At 39.2% G+C, this 18,425-nt stretch overlaps 1 protein-coding gene across 1 annotated transcript in view; it reads right to left on the reverse strand.

Moving 5' to 3' along the window:
* LOC139720278 (uncharacterized) overlaps positions 1–18,425 on the reverse strand; it is a 96,218-nt gene that overhangs the window by 1,860 nt on the left and 75,933 nt on the right. The window contains exons 83-94 of the mRNA XM_071631637.1: positions 16,361–16,597; positions 15,497–15,822; positions 14,743–14,923; positions 13,771–14,019; positions 13,011–13,288; positions 11,447–11,700; positions 10,446–10,734; positions 9,629–9,830; positions 3,233–3,441; positions 2,494–2,633; positions 1,475–1,685; positions 206–290 (exon numbers count right to left, since the gene is read on the reverse strand). Coding sequence (XP_071487738.1) covers positions 206–290; positions 1,475–1,685; positions 2,494–2,633; positions 3,233–3,441; positions 9,629–9,830; positions 10,446–10,734; positions 11,447–11,700; positions 13,011–13,288; positions 13,771–14,019; positions 14,743–14,923; positions 15,497–15,822; positions 16,361–16,597 — 2,661 coding nt within the window. The remainder of the gene's footprint in view (positions 1–205; positions 291–1,474; positions 1,686–2,493; positions 2,634–3,232; positions 3,442–9,628; positions 9,831–10,445; positions 10,735–11,446; positions 11,701–13,010; positions 13,289–13,770; positions 14,020–14,742; positions 14,924–15,496; positions 15,823–16,360; positions 16,598–18,425) is intronic.

Genomic DNA, 18,425 nt, shown 5'->3' on the forward strand with positions numbered 1-18,425 from the left:
AAGGAAACCAATGACTAAACAACAACAAAGCATACTGAAATAAAATCAACAGATCAACCACGGGTAGATTCTTTTGTGTTGGCTGAAATTACAGTATACATACCAGAACACCACTGATATTGGAGCTGTACAAAAAGAAGAATCCCTTGACATTTTACTTTTCTAAAGTTAGCGACATGGCAATCATACTGTGCCTTAAACTCACCTGGATCCAGAATGAGGGCAGCTCCAGACATGGTCCACTGCTCAACAGGAAGGGGGCAGGCTAGGTCCAGGGTGAATGCACACACCTGTTTTTGGAAAAGAGAGGAGGGCATATGTCATGGAATGTTACATTCTCAAACAATTCACAGCACACATGTACTCCTAGTCTACTATTAGAAATCCATCCATGAGGGTAAATTTGTTTTACAGGTAAAGAAATGTCAGCTGCTATAAACATATCTTATTTTAGAAAGCAGCTACATTTTTCACCATGTTTTGATCCTGCCAAATCTGTGAGGCACTTGATCATGCGGACTAGCAAGATTACATGACTTGTAGCCACATCATTTCTTCTCTTCATTGTATACTCGTGTAATCCCTGCACAAATATGATCAATAATAGTTACTCAACTTTTTCCTTTACACAATGAAACAGCAACCAAGCTTTCGTTGCTGTTTTGGGTATTTCTTTTTTCTAACTGCTAGGTCTCTATGATAAAACTCATACAGTAACATTACACTTATAACAGTTATAATCAAAAGGTAGCATGCTTCTTCAAAAACAATTATACAAAATCCCTTGAACCCTAACCATCACTGGATCACATTCCATGTATTGGTAAGAGGAGTCTGGACTGAAGCCTCTAACCTCCAACCTTTGTGACATCATTTCTGTTTTCTGAACTTTTCATTGTGATCAAGCGGCATATAATCAATATTTAAGACTGTACTCCGTTTGTCATCTGAGTAGCAGATTTTCTTTGGCAGCAAGACCTGCCTGGAGGCAGGAAATGGCCACTTTAGAAGGAAATCATCACTTGAGGAAATGGAAAAGACATAAAAGATAGAATAAATGTTCTCCAGTATCGGAGAAATACAATGTATTTTCGAGGTGCGACATCTGGGTATTTAGCAGCTACTGGAGTGAAAACAAACGCATGATTGGCATATTTTTGAGACAGTTACAGAAACTAAGAATTTAAATGCAAATCCAGTAGGAAACACTGCTTGCTAGTCAGTCACCACACAAAATGCAAGCTAACCATGTGGGGAACCGAAGAGCTATAAATGTTTTCATTGTACTGTCAGTAGCATTTGGCAATCTATCAATCAGTTTGGGTGGGTTTGTACATTTGAACAAAATATGCAAAGTTGGTACGCCGTCCACCAAGTCGGGCGTGCAAAAATGCACATAAAGAGTTACAACGCTCGGTTGAAAATACAGGCTGCAGCTGTACAATAGGATGAGAACTAAAAAGTTGCCTCCCACCTGTCTAGACTGGTTGAGGAAGACAGGGCATCGGTAAACACCAAGCTTGGGTTGTTCGGTGTCCCTGTCCTCGCCATCAACCTTGACAGGCTCTGCAGCGGGCGGTTCTTGCTGGTCATTTTCGTTGACCACTTCTGCCTCGTCTTTCATGGCTTCCTCATCGGGTAGGACCGGCCTAATGTAGATGCTGGGCATTACTGACAGCGTTGGCCTGAGTAGGAAAGGAAGACATAATTATCATTTATAGCGTTACAGACTGTGTGTGGTCTGACAGGTGGACTTTAGTTAAAACTGCTGCTGAAGTACTTTTCACAACTTTACAATAGACAAAGTGAATTTCAGGCATATGAAAACACACATTTAGCTAGATGACAAGCTGAGTGCATGCAAATACTGTTAGGGACTATAAATTCTGGAATGCTTACGTTCTCTGAAAAATGTCTTTAAAGTTGTAATGTGTATAGTTTTCATCACTTCTCAACATGTATGAATCTATACATCCACAGACTCCATACAAGCAAGGGCTTATTGCATGAGCATCTTATTTCATGTCACATTGCTTTTATGCCTTGGGTATCATATGACACAATACACCACCAACATAGGAGCATTTAATTCTTTAATCTTGTTCTACATTTCTCTGTGTGGGTTCCTAAATGTATCAAGAAAACATTCTCCTAAATTCATGAAATTCTTCCATCAAATTGTTTTCACTGCAATTGATTGAAAATTCTCCTACATTGACACAAATAAGCACAGAATTGATCAGTGTTTTAGTAGTAGCCATGACAAAGCAAATCATGGGCATACATACTCGAGCAGGATTTGAACCTACAACCTCCTGATCTCCAGACAGGCATCTTATCCACTCGGTAAGACCACCAAGCTTCTGCCCGATGGCCAGTGCTGGTTCTAATCCTTATAACATGCAAGTTGTACTATGTGATTATATTCAAATTCATAACATTCAATTGCCAATCAATTTCAATAAACAATCTTTCCATCACAAGGTAACATACTTGGCTGGTGCCAGACAGCACTTCTCCACATCCCAAGAGGCTCCATCCAGGTAGACATCTCTGAGGTACATGCCCCCATGATGGACGATATCAAAGCTATCCTCCTCCATGGACTTGGACACACTGCTGGCAATGTCCACCTACAATCAGGATTGAATCAGTTTCAAGTTTCAATCTTTAATTCAATCTTTGAATAGACAAATAATACACATCAAAAAACTTTAGAAGGAAGTTGATATGACACATTACTAGAGAACTACATTTTATACATTAAATGGATACTCTATATGATGGATTTTTCTACCACACAGAATATTTTAAAAATTATAGATGTAACATATCACATGTGACTTTGCACGCCTCATTACGCTTCAGAGTCTGCCTTTGTTGTCTCACCAACTTTCAACTTGAAGGTGCATTTACTTGTATATTCACGACAATTTGGGTACTCTCTGACATGGAGTGAGATTATCATAAATGCCTCCAATTCACATTAGATTTGAGTCTAATTATGCAGTAACACAATTTTGTCAGCAAAATTTAATTATTGTGTATGAAAGCGGAGAAATAAAAGAAGCATGACAGGCATTTTGCAATTACAAGTCACAACCTCAACTGAATAACTACTTTGCACGCCACTGCGAACACTGCGATCATAAAATAAGCATTCTACAGGTACTAAGTATAGTTGAAATTTACATTGTAATCAGTTCAGTCAACTCATTGTTGGAACACTTACGTCTGTCAGGAGGCAGCCAGCGAGGGCAGCCTTTTCCTGCCGGAGGGACGTGATGATGGCCGTAGGGTTCACCAGCCCTCCCATCCAGATGGTCATGAGATGGCCCCGAGGCTCATCTGGAATGGGTGTGTCATTGGGATGGGGGGCAGAGCGGGGCACTTTCCTCTCCTTGATCCATTTCTGCATCTGGGTGTGACGTCTCTTCAGATCTATAATCAAATTTGAATTCAAACAAAATTTCTCTCACTAAGGCTAGTAAAGAGCACTTCTAAAAAAATATGAACATTCTAGAAATGACTCCTCCTACTAGTTGAAACTAGAAATGTCGCTATGGCGACTGGTATGCCTCCGCCATAATGCATGATTCTCCTAATAGGTCTAGATAGTACATGTGGACAATGTGTGATTACATTTTCACAAAACTGGCAAAATATTGAAATGACAAGTTTGTCAGAAATGTGTTGAATGTTCACCTTCCTTGAACTTGGTTTAATTGGATGAATAGGAGAGCATGTATTTGGGGATTTAAGGACTTTAACTTGACTTTGACCCATTCATACATTTATGCATTGCGTAATTTTCATGGTACCGGTATGGAGAAAAAGTGCAATTTCTGTACTGAATAGTAAATTGTTACCATGTTCATCTGGCCTTAGACCCTAAAATTCATAAGATAATCACTTTCAGGTAGAACATGCATAGATATGCAGTAAGTTTCACGATAAATTGAGCCACTTCCGAGATATGGAGGAAAAAGTTAGTTCAGCACTTTCACTTGATCTTTGACCTTTTGACCTTTGAGGCGATAAAAAAAGAAAAAGAAAAAAAACTCTCCAGAGAATTTCTATTAGGTTACACATGCATACACCAAGTGTAAAAAAAAAAAATACTAATCCTGCTGGCACTGCATGAACATGAGGGAAATAGTAAAATTTTGAAGTGTTGCACTTGACCTTTGACCCCTGACCTTTGACCCCATGAACCCTACATTCTCTAGATAATCACTGCCAGTCAGTACATGTATATATACTATGTTCCATTTCATTTCATTTCATTTCAATTTATTTTCATATTTCTCACATATATCACAATAAAGTATATAAATACGAAAATTATACAAAACATAATTCAGATGAGACTTCATCAGAATGTACAGAAGTTTGATTTGGTATAAACATGAGGTCTGTATGCATGCGAATTACACTGTGGTCATAATGCAAAAAAAAATATGATGGGGCCTGCGTAAAAGCATTAGCTTGTACAGCCGCAGGTCCCGTGAGTAATCAGATTAGGGGAAGTTTAAAGTACGGATGTTTTTTAAGACCAACTATATCTGGGGAAACCGATTAAAACAAACATAACAAAAAATCCAATTAAATATATATCACTAAATAAAAATACAGAAAAACAGAAAGCTGAAAGGTCACATGTTGCAGCAGTGAACAACAACTGCAGAGATTCAAGGGGTGTGTTGCAGAGTATAGAAAATGGCGTAACTGTATGTCATAAATACATAAGTAGAAGGTGGGATAATGAGATTTGTCGTGAATGTAAACAATACCGAAAGCTCAGGAGTAACATTCCAGCATGGGTCCTAAAACCAAGCATTCCGTGTGACCATAGTAACCGACAGCTGTCACGCGCGAGAGTTTCGATAACCGAGTGGAACAATAGGTGCATGAACAGCGCAATAGGCAGACTGTTCAAAAATAGTGTTCATGGTTAGGATCCCGCCGGACTAAGGTGGGATAGACAAGGGGTAACATGTAAAGAGCAACAAGAACTATACACTATGCATGCCGTACAATGTAGCTGCTAAGAAGATATTGCTTCAGTTTTCGTTTGAATGAGGTTACAGTGGTACAACTTACAAGTTCCATAGGGAGTTCGTTCCAATATTTGGGCCCAGCGAACATAATGGTTTTTTTCGCGAAAATTGTTCGGGTACGTGGAAGGTGATATGCGTAACGTTGACGAGTTGGATAATCATGAACTGTATAATTTCTTGTAAACATTTGGGAAAATACGTCTGGTAATTGGCCAGTTGAAAATTGAAACATAAACAGGCCGACGTTGTAATAAAATAACTCGGGAATTTTCAAAATTTTATTACTTACAAAAAGTTCGTTCGTGTGGGATAAATATCCAGTGTGGTTAACAATTCTAACAGCTCGTTTTTGTACAAGAAATAACAAATCGATAAGGTTTTTAGAAGCATTTCCCCACGCCAGAATCCCATAGTTGAGATAGGGAGATATCAAAGTTGAATATATGCTCTGTAGAATATTACTTGGAAAATAATAGCTAAGTTTGTTAAGAACCCCGGTATTTCTAGCAATAATTCTGCTTACATAATTAACATGGGTTCTCCAAGATAAATCACTATCGATATGAAGACCCAAAAATTTTGTATTGTTGACCTGTGACAGATCAATGTTGTTTATCTTGACAGAGAGAGGTAACACAGGTAGCGAATTACTGAATAACATATACTGAGTTTTATCAATGTTTAAGGATAATTTGTTCGCAAAAATCCAAGATTGGACAGAAACAAGTTCTTTATTTATTATGTTTATAAGCGCATCAGGATTTTGATGAGAGAAGAACAAATTTGTATCATCTGCAAAGCAAACGAAGGAGAGAATCTTAGAGGAGTTTTGGATATCATTAATATATAAAATAAAAAGAAGTGGGCCTAACAAGGAACCCTGTGGAACACCACAAGAAATCAGTTTTGGTTGGGAATCGTGCCCGTGAATACTTACAAATTGTTTTCTATTCGTTAAATAATCAGTGAACCATTCTAGCGCCCTTCCCCGAATTCCGTAATGATTTAAAGGACAAGTTCACCTTCATAAACATAAGGATTGAGAGAATGTAGCAATATTAGTAGAACACATCATTGAAAGTTTGAGAAAAATCAGACAATCCGTTCAAAAGTTATGAATTTTTGAAGTTTTTGTGCAGTACCCGCTGGATGAGAAGACTACTGCAGTGTATGAATAACTTAGATGTCACATGCGTACAACAATATAAGGAAAATATAAAGAGAATTTCACAAAATTCCATCTTTTGAAAAAAGTACACATTCCCCTGACTCGTTACTGACAAATGTTATGGGTAATATTATTCCCCATGCCTTTAGAAAGAGGCAAGTCAAGTGCTCTTTTATTATGCGAAAAAAGTGAAAATATGTTGAATTTTCTTTTACATTTTCTTTATACTGTTGTACGCATATGACTCACAAGCTGTAGTAGTCTCCTCATCCAGCGGTTCCAACACAAAAATTTTAAAAATTCATAACTTCTGCATCGATTGTCCAATTTTCCTCAAACTTTCACTGATGTGTTCTACTAATATTGTTGCATTTTCTCAATCCTTATGTTTATGAAGGTGAACTTGTCCTTTAACTTATAAAGTAAAATGTCATGGTCTATTGTATCAAATGCCTTGGAGAAGTCAAGGAAAACACCGACAGTGTGAGAAACATCATCTATAGCATGAGCTATCTTATCAATAAACTTGAGTAATGCGTGAGTTGTACTATGTTTTTTCCGAAATCCAAATTGAGATTCAGTAAATATATTTGCCTGAAGAAAAAAGTTAAGGGTGCGTTTATACACAAGTCTTTCGAGTATCTTTGAAAAAGAAGTTAAAAGAGAAATGGGGCGATAATTATTGACACGGTCTTTTCGCCCTTTTTTAAAAATGGGAACAACTCTGGCTACTTTCATTTTTTGAGGAACTTTACCAGTAGACAAAGATTGATTGAAAATATAAGTAAGAGGCGAGATTATTTCATGAATCACATTTTTTACCAAGAAGTTTGTGATTCCATCATATCCCGAACTTTTTTTATTATTTAACTTATCAACAATCTTTATTATTTCATCTTCGACAATTGGGACAAAAAATAAAGATTCCATATTCCTACTACCCAGGAAAGAGTGAAATTCTCGCTGTGCTTCAGGAATTCTATCAGCCAGATTTGGCCCAATGTTTACAAAAAAATCATTAAAAACTTCAGCTATATCTATGGGGTCATCAATACGAACATCATCCTCTTGAATATAACTAGGCACGTTATTATCAGTATTACGTTTCAACGCTCGGTTTATCACCCTCCACGTACCCTTGACATCAAATTTACATTTGTCGAATTGATTCATAAAATACATCCGTTTGGCTGACCGTAATGCAGACGTGAGGATATTACGATACTGAGTATATCTGGACTTGTTTGTAACTGTGGGTACTTTGCGATATTTATGATAAAGTTTATTTTTCTTATTGATTGATTTTAAAAGTGATTTTGTAACCCATGGCTGCCGGGGTACTTTTTTATGATTTGAGTTAGAGAATTTACGACAAGGGATAGCAATATTAAGCTGAGTTATCAAAATATCTATAAAAATATCAAAAGATAGATTTACGTCATTTTGATTATATACAATCGACCAATCAACGAGTTTCAACCTTTCTCTAAAACTATTCAGGTTCGAGTCTGACATAACACGAAAACCGGATTTTTTTTGCACACTGTCAGCAAGAGGGTGGATACTACCAATAAGTGCATACACAGGAAAATGATCAGAGATATCCGTAACAACAATACCAGATGAAATATCAGAAAATGACTTGTTAACAAATATATTATCTATTAAAGTAGAAGAGAGGTCGGTGATTCTTGTAGGTCTTCTTATGAGAGGAATAAAAGACTTAGACAACAGTTGATTAAGAAACTCTTGGCAATTATGATTATCATAATTTAAAAGATTTAAATTAAAATCACCCATAAGAAAACATAATTTATTCTTGAAATAGTTATTCGACAAAATACCGTGGATTAATTCACCGAATTCAGTAAAATTAGAGTTTGGTGGCCTATAAATTTCTCCAACAATTACATTTCCTTTATTTGGTACTTTTATCTCAATGAAAATACTTTCAAAAAATTCTGTCATAAAACTGAACTCTTCTAATAACCGATGGTTTAAATTTTCTGTTACATAAAAACCAACTCCACCTCCTTTCTTGCACGGTCTATTATTTGTAATCAGTTTGAATCTATCAATATGAAACAATGAAGAAGGAGACACCTCCTGTAACCATGTTTCACTGAGGCCGATGACACCAAATGTGAATCGTAATTCATCAATGAATAAGCGAAGTTGATCAAAATGTTGGTTTAAACTCCTAATATTAAAATGAGAAAAAAAGATTTGATTTGGGTCCGAATTGGATAATGTAATGACATCTTTTTCTAAGCAGTAACTTGTAGAAAACATGTGAGGTGGAATATCATTAGGATCAAAATCAAGTTTTAATTCATCGGTTTCTGTGGTTGAAAAAAATTTTAAGTCAGAATTATCACCGTTCTCATTATTTGTAATGGTTACAGAACTTTCACCTTCCAATGACCGAACATCTACAAAAGCATTACTCATATTCATTGTGATAAAACTCAAAGCAATTCATCCTATTTTCGTTGGGAAATGTAACAGAATGTACAGCAATGTTGGGCAAGCCATATTGCCGTTGACCTGGACACAAAGATACCTTGAAGGTATCTTCATGTCCCTTGACCTGGACATGAAGATACCTTGAACAATTTTCCAATTTACAGAGAAAAAAAAGAAGTTTTAATAGTTTTACTTGACCTTTTGACCTTTGACCTTTGACCTCATGACCCAAACTTTCACTAGAGAATCTAAATTGGGTAATACATGTATACACTAAGTTTCAAGAAAATATCTTCAGGCACTGCATAGATATGGTGGAAATAGTGAAATTTTATGTATTTGACCTTGACCTTTTGACCTTTGACCTTGAGCACGTGCACCCAAAAGTTGATAGGCACAACTTCACCCCCTAATACACATACATGCCAAGTTTCATTAGGATACCTTAACAGCTTTTGATAGTTACCTTGTCCACAAAATTCATTACGGACGGACGGAAGGACGGACGGACGGACAACCCGAAAAAATAATGCCTCCGGCACCACTTCGTGGCGGAGGCATAACAAACAAACACAATAGATAAATAAATAAATAAATCTATTCATGTGTGTAGGTATGCATGTTGGCCTCAATGTATGTACAATTGTAATAGATAAGTGTGCATACGCAAGTAGACCCTGAGATAGATGTAAATACACATGAATGCTGCATTAGAACAACATGACTGTACGTGTATGCATTACACAGGGCACCAAATCGTCCGGTGAGAACAAGAAGGACGTTAAATTGCCTTGAACACTATCTAATGGCTTTAGCAGGACCTGAATGTTCTCATTCTTACCTGACGAAATGATAGTTTGGCATATGCTTAGAAAGGAAAATGGAGCGATAGGAGAAACACAACAATGCTAACAACAACAGCAAAGAAACTTACGAGTGACCCATGAGATGATGGTGTGCCCACAGGGCTGCCTGTTTGGATGCACCCAGGTGGCAGGGACCATACCCTGCTGTAAGGCCATGGCCAGACTCCTAAGGGCAGGCTCCATGGCATACTGGCCCTGAAGCAGGCAGCACTCCAGGGCATAAAGGGACTGACGCACGTGGCACAGCAGGGAGTTAAACCAGTGACACTCCTGTGGATGACAAAACACCAAGAAATACACTGTTACAAAAGTGATGCACAGTCTGCATGTTGGCAAGTTCTTTACACCTAACACCAAACACCAAACACCATAGGGTCTAAAGTTTTGAGATTAGTGTTTGAAATTGCAGTTGGAGGATGTGATCAAGATCACACTACAGTACAGAGTTGAGGAAAACACTTGAATTAGGTTTGACACTTAGCTGAAGTACAACTTTGTTTATACTGTAAAGGGGTCAGCAGTATCATGGTGTAGTAGCTAATGCTCTGATCTGTCAGATGCCAAATCCTGCCCACAGATTACACTGTGAAGCAAAATGTTTCACCCGGCACGCCCCTCTTGTACCACATGCATGAGAATTATGAGTTTCACACACACATTTTCAGACGCCTTAATATTTTTGAATGAAGAATAAGAACAATTTGGCAAAAGAGAAGGACAAAAAGAGCAATTTCCGTAGAATTTTGAAGCAAAATTACCAAGAAAAATAGGAAACTTCTACTGAAACAAGAACTGGGAATGGTCGAACTTAGTTTGTTTCCCCCAAATTAAAAAGGAGGTCAGTAGTAAGAGCACAAATTGATAGAACATGAAAGTCTTGCATACCTGCATCAGCACAAAGCCAATACTCTGTGGCATCTCCACACTAGCAGCACTCAGCAGGCTCATGAGGGACTGTGTGTGGTAGGGGAAGGTATACTTGGGGGCATCGTTGACGATGTGGACGGGAAGCTCGCCGAGGTCGACGATGGAGGGAAGTCTCTCCGTGATCGAATCCACAGCGTTGGCAATCTTGGTGGAGTCGAACGGCGGGTGGATCTCGACAGAAGGAGCCTTTGGTCCCGAGTGCTGGAGCTCGTACAGATTGTCCAAGTAGGACAGGAAGTCCAGACCACTGTAATGGAAAGAGAAGTATGATCAAGATATTTGTGTTTACCAACTCATCATAACACTACTGCAGATGAACTATTTTGACAGTGCTCTCATTTTCACAAATCAACAATTGCGCGTGCGTGTAAGTGCGTGTGTGTTTGTGAGAGAGAGGGAGGAGGAAGACGTGAATAGAATGTGAGGAAAAGAAGTAACTGCATGGGTCCCTGTTATTCAGTTTATGTTTGTTCGTCACCTGCAGTGTGTTGAATGTAGTGAATGTAAAAGATTTTATAATGAATAATGTTGTAAATGATGTGAACTGTTATCTTTATAATAGTGATGAATAATTTTACAATTGTATGCATTTTCTTATTTAATGAAATTTGTATTGTAGTATTATGTCTTTGTGAACAAATGTTGCAATTCAGCCTTTTGGTTGCGAGAACATGTTATTCAATAAACCATATTAACCAACCAACCAACAAACCAATCAACAGAAATTTGTGAAATTACACATTCGGCAAAGAATGATACCAAAGTCTATGAAATTAATGCTTTAAAAATTGTCTTCAAAAGGGAAAGTCACTGCATTTTTCATCCCAAAAGAAAATAATATTTATAATTACTTTCATTTATATTCATTTTGCACGCTGTCAGTGTCCTTTTGGATCACAAAATCCAATGATGTCTTATAAGTCTCACATTGCAAAAACTACAAGCAGTTGCTCACACACCTTGCTTTGTTAACCAGTTTCTTCACCCCATCATCCATGCCCATGGCCTCGGTGGTATTCGCTGCCTCTCCCCACTTCTCCCCCAGCCAGGTGGCATAGTCACTAGGGTCTACATTGGCAGGAGGGGTCGGCACGGCGACGGAGCCAAGGACCAGCTGACCTCCACTGCGGCTGGTAGCGGTCAAGATGTGGCTGACCACGGTGGAGAGGTAGAAGTGGTCCCAGCGGTCAGTCAGCATGTTTCCATACACGACCTACAAAGCACAAACACAAGCCGTGCTATTAAAATAGCTCCTCTCAAAGTATGTCATCATATGGCTTCTTCAATTCTCAAATTAATCACAAGTATAGTGTGACATGCATCATCAGTTTAATAATCTCCATACAGTCATATAGTATAAACATAGTACATATTGTCGTCGCTGGGGTGACAAGACCTTGTATTTGCAATTTTGGTGAAATTTACTTTCTTTGATTAATGGTCAAATGTGACAGTGCACCTCAAAACAAACAAAAAGTCGCCAGACATGAATTTTTAGTTAAGTCCATATTCTGAAAGAGCAGACTTTAAGCTTTAAAATGATGTATAACTCAAATCAAATGGACTCTCCTAACCTATCTAAATATTGGAAAGAAAGCACAAACTCAGGAAAAGTGTGAACTGAGAAAAGAGGCTCTGAAGTACAGTGTCTATTCAAGCGCTTAATCTTTACTAAACCGTGCTGGCTGTGCGATGAATGGGACAAAAAACAGGAAGTAAACCACCAGAGTAACAACAATGAAGGGATTATCAAATTGAATTGAAATTGAGCATGCCTCATCAACACATTCTGTCCATAATCAATGCCAACTTTCACAGCAGTAGCACTATCCTTTCAAAAGTTACTAGAGTTGAAAGTGAAGAGTGTGGACAAGGTTTTTCAGAAATGAAAAAAGGATTCTAAAGACACACATAATCACAGTATTCTACCAAAAATGTTCGAGATAAACTGCTAAAAAACACACTTTCCTGCCCGTTTTATGATACCAAATTTCAGCATAATGTAAAAGAAGACCCGCTCTTTCAGAAAATATGAAAAAGTCAAGTTCGGCTAGGTTGACCCATTTCACTTATTTTCAGTCCTCACGCAAAATCAGTGTGTGCGACTTTATGTTCGTTTTGAGGTGCACGGTCACAAATAATGGGTTAAGTGATGCCATGTCCAAATCCTAACTGTCTTACTCCAAAAATGAAGCCAACACGGCATGTCAAAGGAAAGGCTACCCATTTGCCACAGTGCTTTGGCCGCCATGTTTTTGACTCTCCTAAACATTTCCCGTTTTGTAGATACAAGGTCTTGTCGCCCCAGTGACAATACTGCTTCCCACTCAATCCAGTCAAACTCTGAATAGCTTACGATGATCTACACATAAATGTTTACGACATATTCAATAAACAACTATTATAGTTTGTGTTTAATGCATGTTTGTGCATTTCATCAGTAAATAGAAAAATCAAAATTATAAACATTCTAAAAACTTGCAAGCCTTTGCCATGATAGTTCGCCCTGGACTAATTTCTCACCTCAGTAATGAGAAGACAAAGCTCTTCCAGGGCCCCACTTGGGGCTTGACCCCCTGCTTCCATGAAATTTGACCCCAGAATGACCTCCATAGAGTGGTTGACCTGGACACTGCTGAAGGCCTGGTACTGGGAGAGTCCCCTGGCGCCGTAGGTCTGCCGAGTCAAGAGCACCGCGTGGACGACGCAGGCCCCGTAGGCCACGCCTCTCACTGAGGTGCTCTGTTCAGACACCGTCTGCCAGTGTGATGGGTTCACTGACTGGAGAACAGCTATGGTGGCTGTAAAGGTAAGAATAGAGAAGAGAAATTGAAGCGGAATACGGAAGTATGGGAGGACGCAGGGGCTTTGTCTTTTTTTTTCCCTTTTCCCAATGTGTAGCTTATCTACAACATCTAATTTCAGAGATAAAATCAACATAAAGAACTTCTTACCACAGTTGTGGTTCAGCTACAATGTACATTTTGTATTACAATAATGATATCACAACAAGATGATTCTATAACAGTAATGTTTGTATTATTCATGGCAGGATATTTTCGGGCTGTGCACAACTGTGAAATGCTCTATGGTGCAAGAACTAGGGGTCCTTTTTTTTATTATTTGATATTAGTAGATGCACAAGACTGTAGGCTCAAAATTTATGAAAGGCCAAGGCAGCTTTTTTTTGTCTCTCTTTTTGGTTCGGAAATAGTCACTGAAAAAAAAAAATGACTGTGGTGGGGGGAATCCGTCCCAGCTATTTTATGGTGAAGTTACTGACCTGTTTTCAGCATGTCATCCTTGCTCTGGGTGACAACGGGAATGCTTGCCGTCCCATTGGTCCCACTGAGGACGCTGCCAGCTGCCTGGCCCTCCTCTCCCTCCAGGAGATGGGAGCCTACCATGTCCCAGGAGACGATGCGGACGCACTGGAGGAGCTCCTCAGGGAGATTGGACGAGGGCTCGGTGGTCAGCCAGATACAGGCCCGGGACTGACCATCGCTGGAGATCGGACTAAGGCCGAGTGGACCTGGAATGTTGATGGGGGTGGATAGCATGGCAAAATGCATTACTGACGCCAAGTGTGAGATATATTTTGACTTCAGGAGTTGGCAGTTTTAAAAACCAAATCCCCTTCTACTGTGCTTGCAAGCCTTTGTCTATTTCTTTGATATTCAACTAAATGCACATCAAACACAACTGAAATAAAAAGTGTAAATCTCCCTGAGTGTGTGCTTGCTGTGCAGAGCAAAGGTTTGTTTTATTTTGTTTTTGTTTTGTTTTTTGTTTTTTTCTCTGGGTTATCCTGCACAGCATTAACAAAATTTATAAAAAACAATTTAATTTGCATAATGCGAAGAGTATGATGTGAATCCTACAAGATGCAGTCTTTGGTATGGCACGTCTTTAGATAAGTGTCTTCCAGCTGCAGTAGCTCTCATGGAACATAGTGTACACTACAATAACAAAAAATCAAAGAGAAGCAATCATCAATGCCAATACAGAAGCAACATATTACCAATTAGTACAGCCAGCCATTGCATAAAGATGATAAAACAGCTCTAAACAGCCCACAGTTTGCAATGACAACTGGTGCAGTTTTACAGTGACTGCCCAATCTATGTCCCTACTCTACTGCACTAAACCAATACTATAGTTTATGGATCAAGCAACCAACTGTGTTGCAGAGAGATGTGTTAGTACTGCCTGAACAGCTAGCTTTCTGCCTGTCCGTCATCCCCATGAGTCTCACCTCCAGTGTTTCCGACCCGTATGAGCTGGCCCCTCAGGTTGGCCAAGAAGAGTTTGGAGGCCAGATGAAGGTCTTCAATGACCAGCCAGCCATCCCTGTCAATGGTGCCATCGATGGCTACCTCCACCTGCTGCTCTGTGCCCTCATTGATGGCTATCCTCTCAAAGGGGATGCTCTTCTTCTACAGGGTTACAATAAAACCAAAGAGATAAATCAAGCCTGAAGGATAAGACCACTAATACAAGTGCTACTCTCCTACTATTTCACAGATAGACCTGAGATCCATTGCACAGTGTCTTGTGAAATATGTCTTTCCATTAGTAGTGTTTGCATGTAAGGTGATTAATGGCCAAAATATTTCCTGTCAAAAAGAAACATTCTACATCTGTCCACATAGAGGAAGAAGACCTCTATATTATGTCCCTTGTATTGCACAAGAACTATGAACACACATCAGGAAAAGGTAACAGAATGAGGAACTTGTGATCATCCTTTTCGTTTTCTCACTTGAGTTACTGCTATTAAAATAAGGGTTTTCCCTTTCAGTTGTACTGTAAATTCAAGTGCAAATGTCATTATAATCATTTCCATCACAATCTACAGTGATAACATTTCTTCTATTGCCTTGTGAAGGTGAAGAGAGTACAAAGCTCCAGAAAATCAATAGCTTAAAAATCACAGAGATATTTCTGCATAAATTCTAACAAAATTCTAGCATGTTGAATGAGATTTTTAAATTGTAATCAACACTTACCCCAGCGTATGTCTCTAAGATCTCCACAGGTCTGTCCGTAGACTTGAGCTCACTGGGGAGACGCTTGTTGCCAGCAGCCGGGGACGGGGGCATGAGGACCACGATGCCAAGGCAACGGGAGGCGGAGCCTATGATGCTGCCCAGAGACGAGGGGAGGGGCTTGACACAGGTCAGGTGCCGCTGGACGTAGCGGGAGGCAGCTGCAGGGAAGCGGTCTGGCCGCAGCAGGCGGAGGAGGATGAGCTGGTGGAACTCATTGAGACCGCCAAGGTCTGGGGAGCTCTGGGCAGACGTCTGACCTCGCTCATCAACTGGACGCTCCTCACCTAGGTGGAAAAGAGGAACACAGGACATCAGTCAACATACATCTCAAACAAAATATTCTGAACAAGTACATAAATTGAAGAGTTACTAAAGAATTTAATTACATATAGTGCAATCCTGTCCTGAAGCAGAACCAAAGTCCAACCTGAAATATCCATACAAATGAATCTAAATTGTCACTTCACTCTTTACTTGAAGATGAAGACAAAGATCAGAACATCTGTTGTGTTTTTACTGGCTGGAGCCTATGTACATCCTAAAGATACAGTCAAACCTGTCTATAATGGCCACCCAAGGGAGACGGAAAAAGTGGCTGTTGTAGACAGGTAGCAGTTAAAGACAAGTTCTATAACATGCTCTTTCTTTTGAAGGGAATTGTTTTTAGTGGTCATATACAGCAGGTGGCCGCTTCAGACAGGTGGTTGTTAAGACAGGTTTGACTGTCTTTTGTAATGGACTGTTTGGTGTTCTTGTTTATTTTCTCTATTCTATATCACATTACACTGCCATCTTAGCCTCTTGCATTGATTCTTATCTCACCTGCTGACGTGACCGGTCTGAGGGGCAGAGAGAGTCGTTCCGGCTCGGACGAGTTGTACCACACCTCCCATTCTTCTGGCATCTCGGCCACCTGGACGCAGAGAGAGTCTAGTGCCCCAGGCAAGACAGAAATGGCCAATACATCCTCCCACTTGTCAGCAGGGAGGAAGGGAGGGGGCGGGGCATCGCAGCCGAAGTCTAGTAGGCTCAGCTCCATGTTACCCAGCCCTGGGTTGCCTAGATAATGGAGGAAAGGATGAAGAGCACAGGGTTAAGCATCACCTTCATTGATTCCCAATTTTTCTTCTGCTCCTGTGAGAAGTAAAGACATACACCTGTACATGTGCATCAAGGTATTATTGAAATCATACATTTCATGTGTATATGAACATGTTTAGTGAACACACAACACAATGATGATATTATACTCTGTGTAGCATATACTATTGCCGAATAACAGTGCACTAGTAAGTAAAAATTCATGAATATTACATGTCATATTGAATTAATCTGACCTGCCACTCAAAAACACTAACATCTGCATATCGACACCCACATAAACATGCACATGGTATGCAATTGAATTTCTGTATATTCAGTATGCATAATTAATGTCATTTGTGGTTTTTGCATCCTCCAATGATACAAATGATAACAAAGATTTTGTGGCTAATACAGTGTACATTGTTAATTCGATGTAAATTCTTACAAATGTAGTAAAGAGACCATGACACAAACTCCAAATGTTGGTGGCTGTGAAACAGCTAGGTGTGAACTTATAGATGACAATAAAAGGGAATAGCCTATAAAGTCTAACTCAAGAAATGTTGAGTCCATAGAATCAAGGTGGAAGACATATAGACAAATAAACACACTAGTAACCACACACTGCAGACTGTGAGACAGATAAAACAAAGACAGACATGTGACAGGCAGACAGACGAGACAGACAGACAGAGAAGACAGACAGACAGACAAGACAGACAGGTGGGACAACAGACGGACAAAATTATATGTCTATGTACAGAAAGTTGTGGTCTGTCAACAGAAAACCAATGCCTTCAATTATGTGGTAAAATGCAACTGATACACATGCATTATTTACAGTGTACTTTTTTTCTAATGATATGTTATGAGATGATTGTGTTGTTAAAATCTGAGGGGGTGTTGTGGCTCTGTGAGTAGGACTATTGGTAATCAATCATGAGGTTCCCAGTTCAAATTCCCAATAACAACCATTGTTCCCCTGGGCAATGTACCTTTTCCTCGATGCCTAGTGCTTGGAATAGAAGGTGGGGGCTTTTAGCCATCAGTCCTGGCGTTGCTCAAAAGTATTCACTGCTTCCATAAAGCAAATCATAATTTCAAATTCTTATGACATGGAAATACATGTACAATGAACCTCACTGGATCCGACCAAAAAAGAAACTACGTGACTGTGATTCAAAACTGACATTTACATTGTCAGGAAGTTTTTATCGATGAAAGGATACATAAAAGGTCATGCTGAGTATGGTTTTTCAAGATGAAATATTGCTGTAGCTAAAATATAACCAAATGAGTTCATGTGTTATCTTACAAATGTAGCTACACTGTACTACATGAAGAACACACATAACAAGACAACACTGATAGGGCTGAAAACGAGTTCTGTGGTCCCACCTGTTCTGTTTATTGGTAGAAAAGTCCTACTACCAATAAGACACCGTAGCGCTACGTCCCTACTATAGGGCAGGGAACCTTGGGAATCAAGAATACAGTGCAGAGTAGAAGAACACAGCAAGAAAACAGGGAAATTGGGAATGCAAACACGAAAACAGGAAGAGAGAAGGATAACCAACAAGGTTAGAGAAAGATAGTCTTGTTAAAGGTGCTAAACATGTGATCAATTCTTTCAAAGTTCAAGGGAGTGAATAAAGTCAACAAACAGAAATAAAAAAAGAATCAAGAAGAAAAAGTAATTTCATGCAATCTTCAAAATCATGACACTGTGAGGCAAGTAAAGTGAACAAGTGTGTCAAAAGAGAATTAGGCTGACATGCACACTTCAAACAGGACACTAGTT

Source organism: Diadema antillarum, unplaced genomic scaffold (assembly GCF_040938485.1).
Source record: "Diadema antillarum isolate AM-2024a unplaced genomic scaffold, OU_Dant_1.0 scf00000125, whole genome shotgun sequence".
NCBI classification, from domain to species: domain Eukaryota; kingdom Metazoa; phylum Echinodermata; class Echinoidea; order Diadematoida; family Diadematidae; genus Diadema; species Diadema antillarum.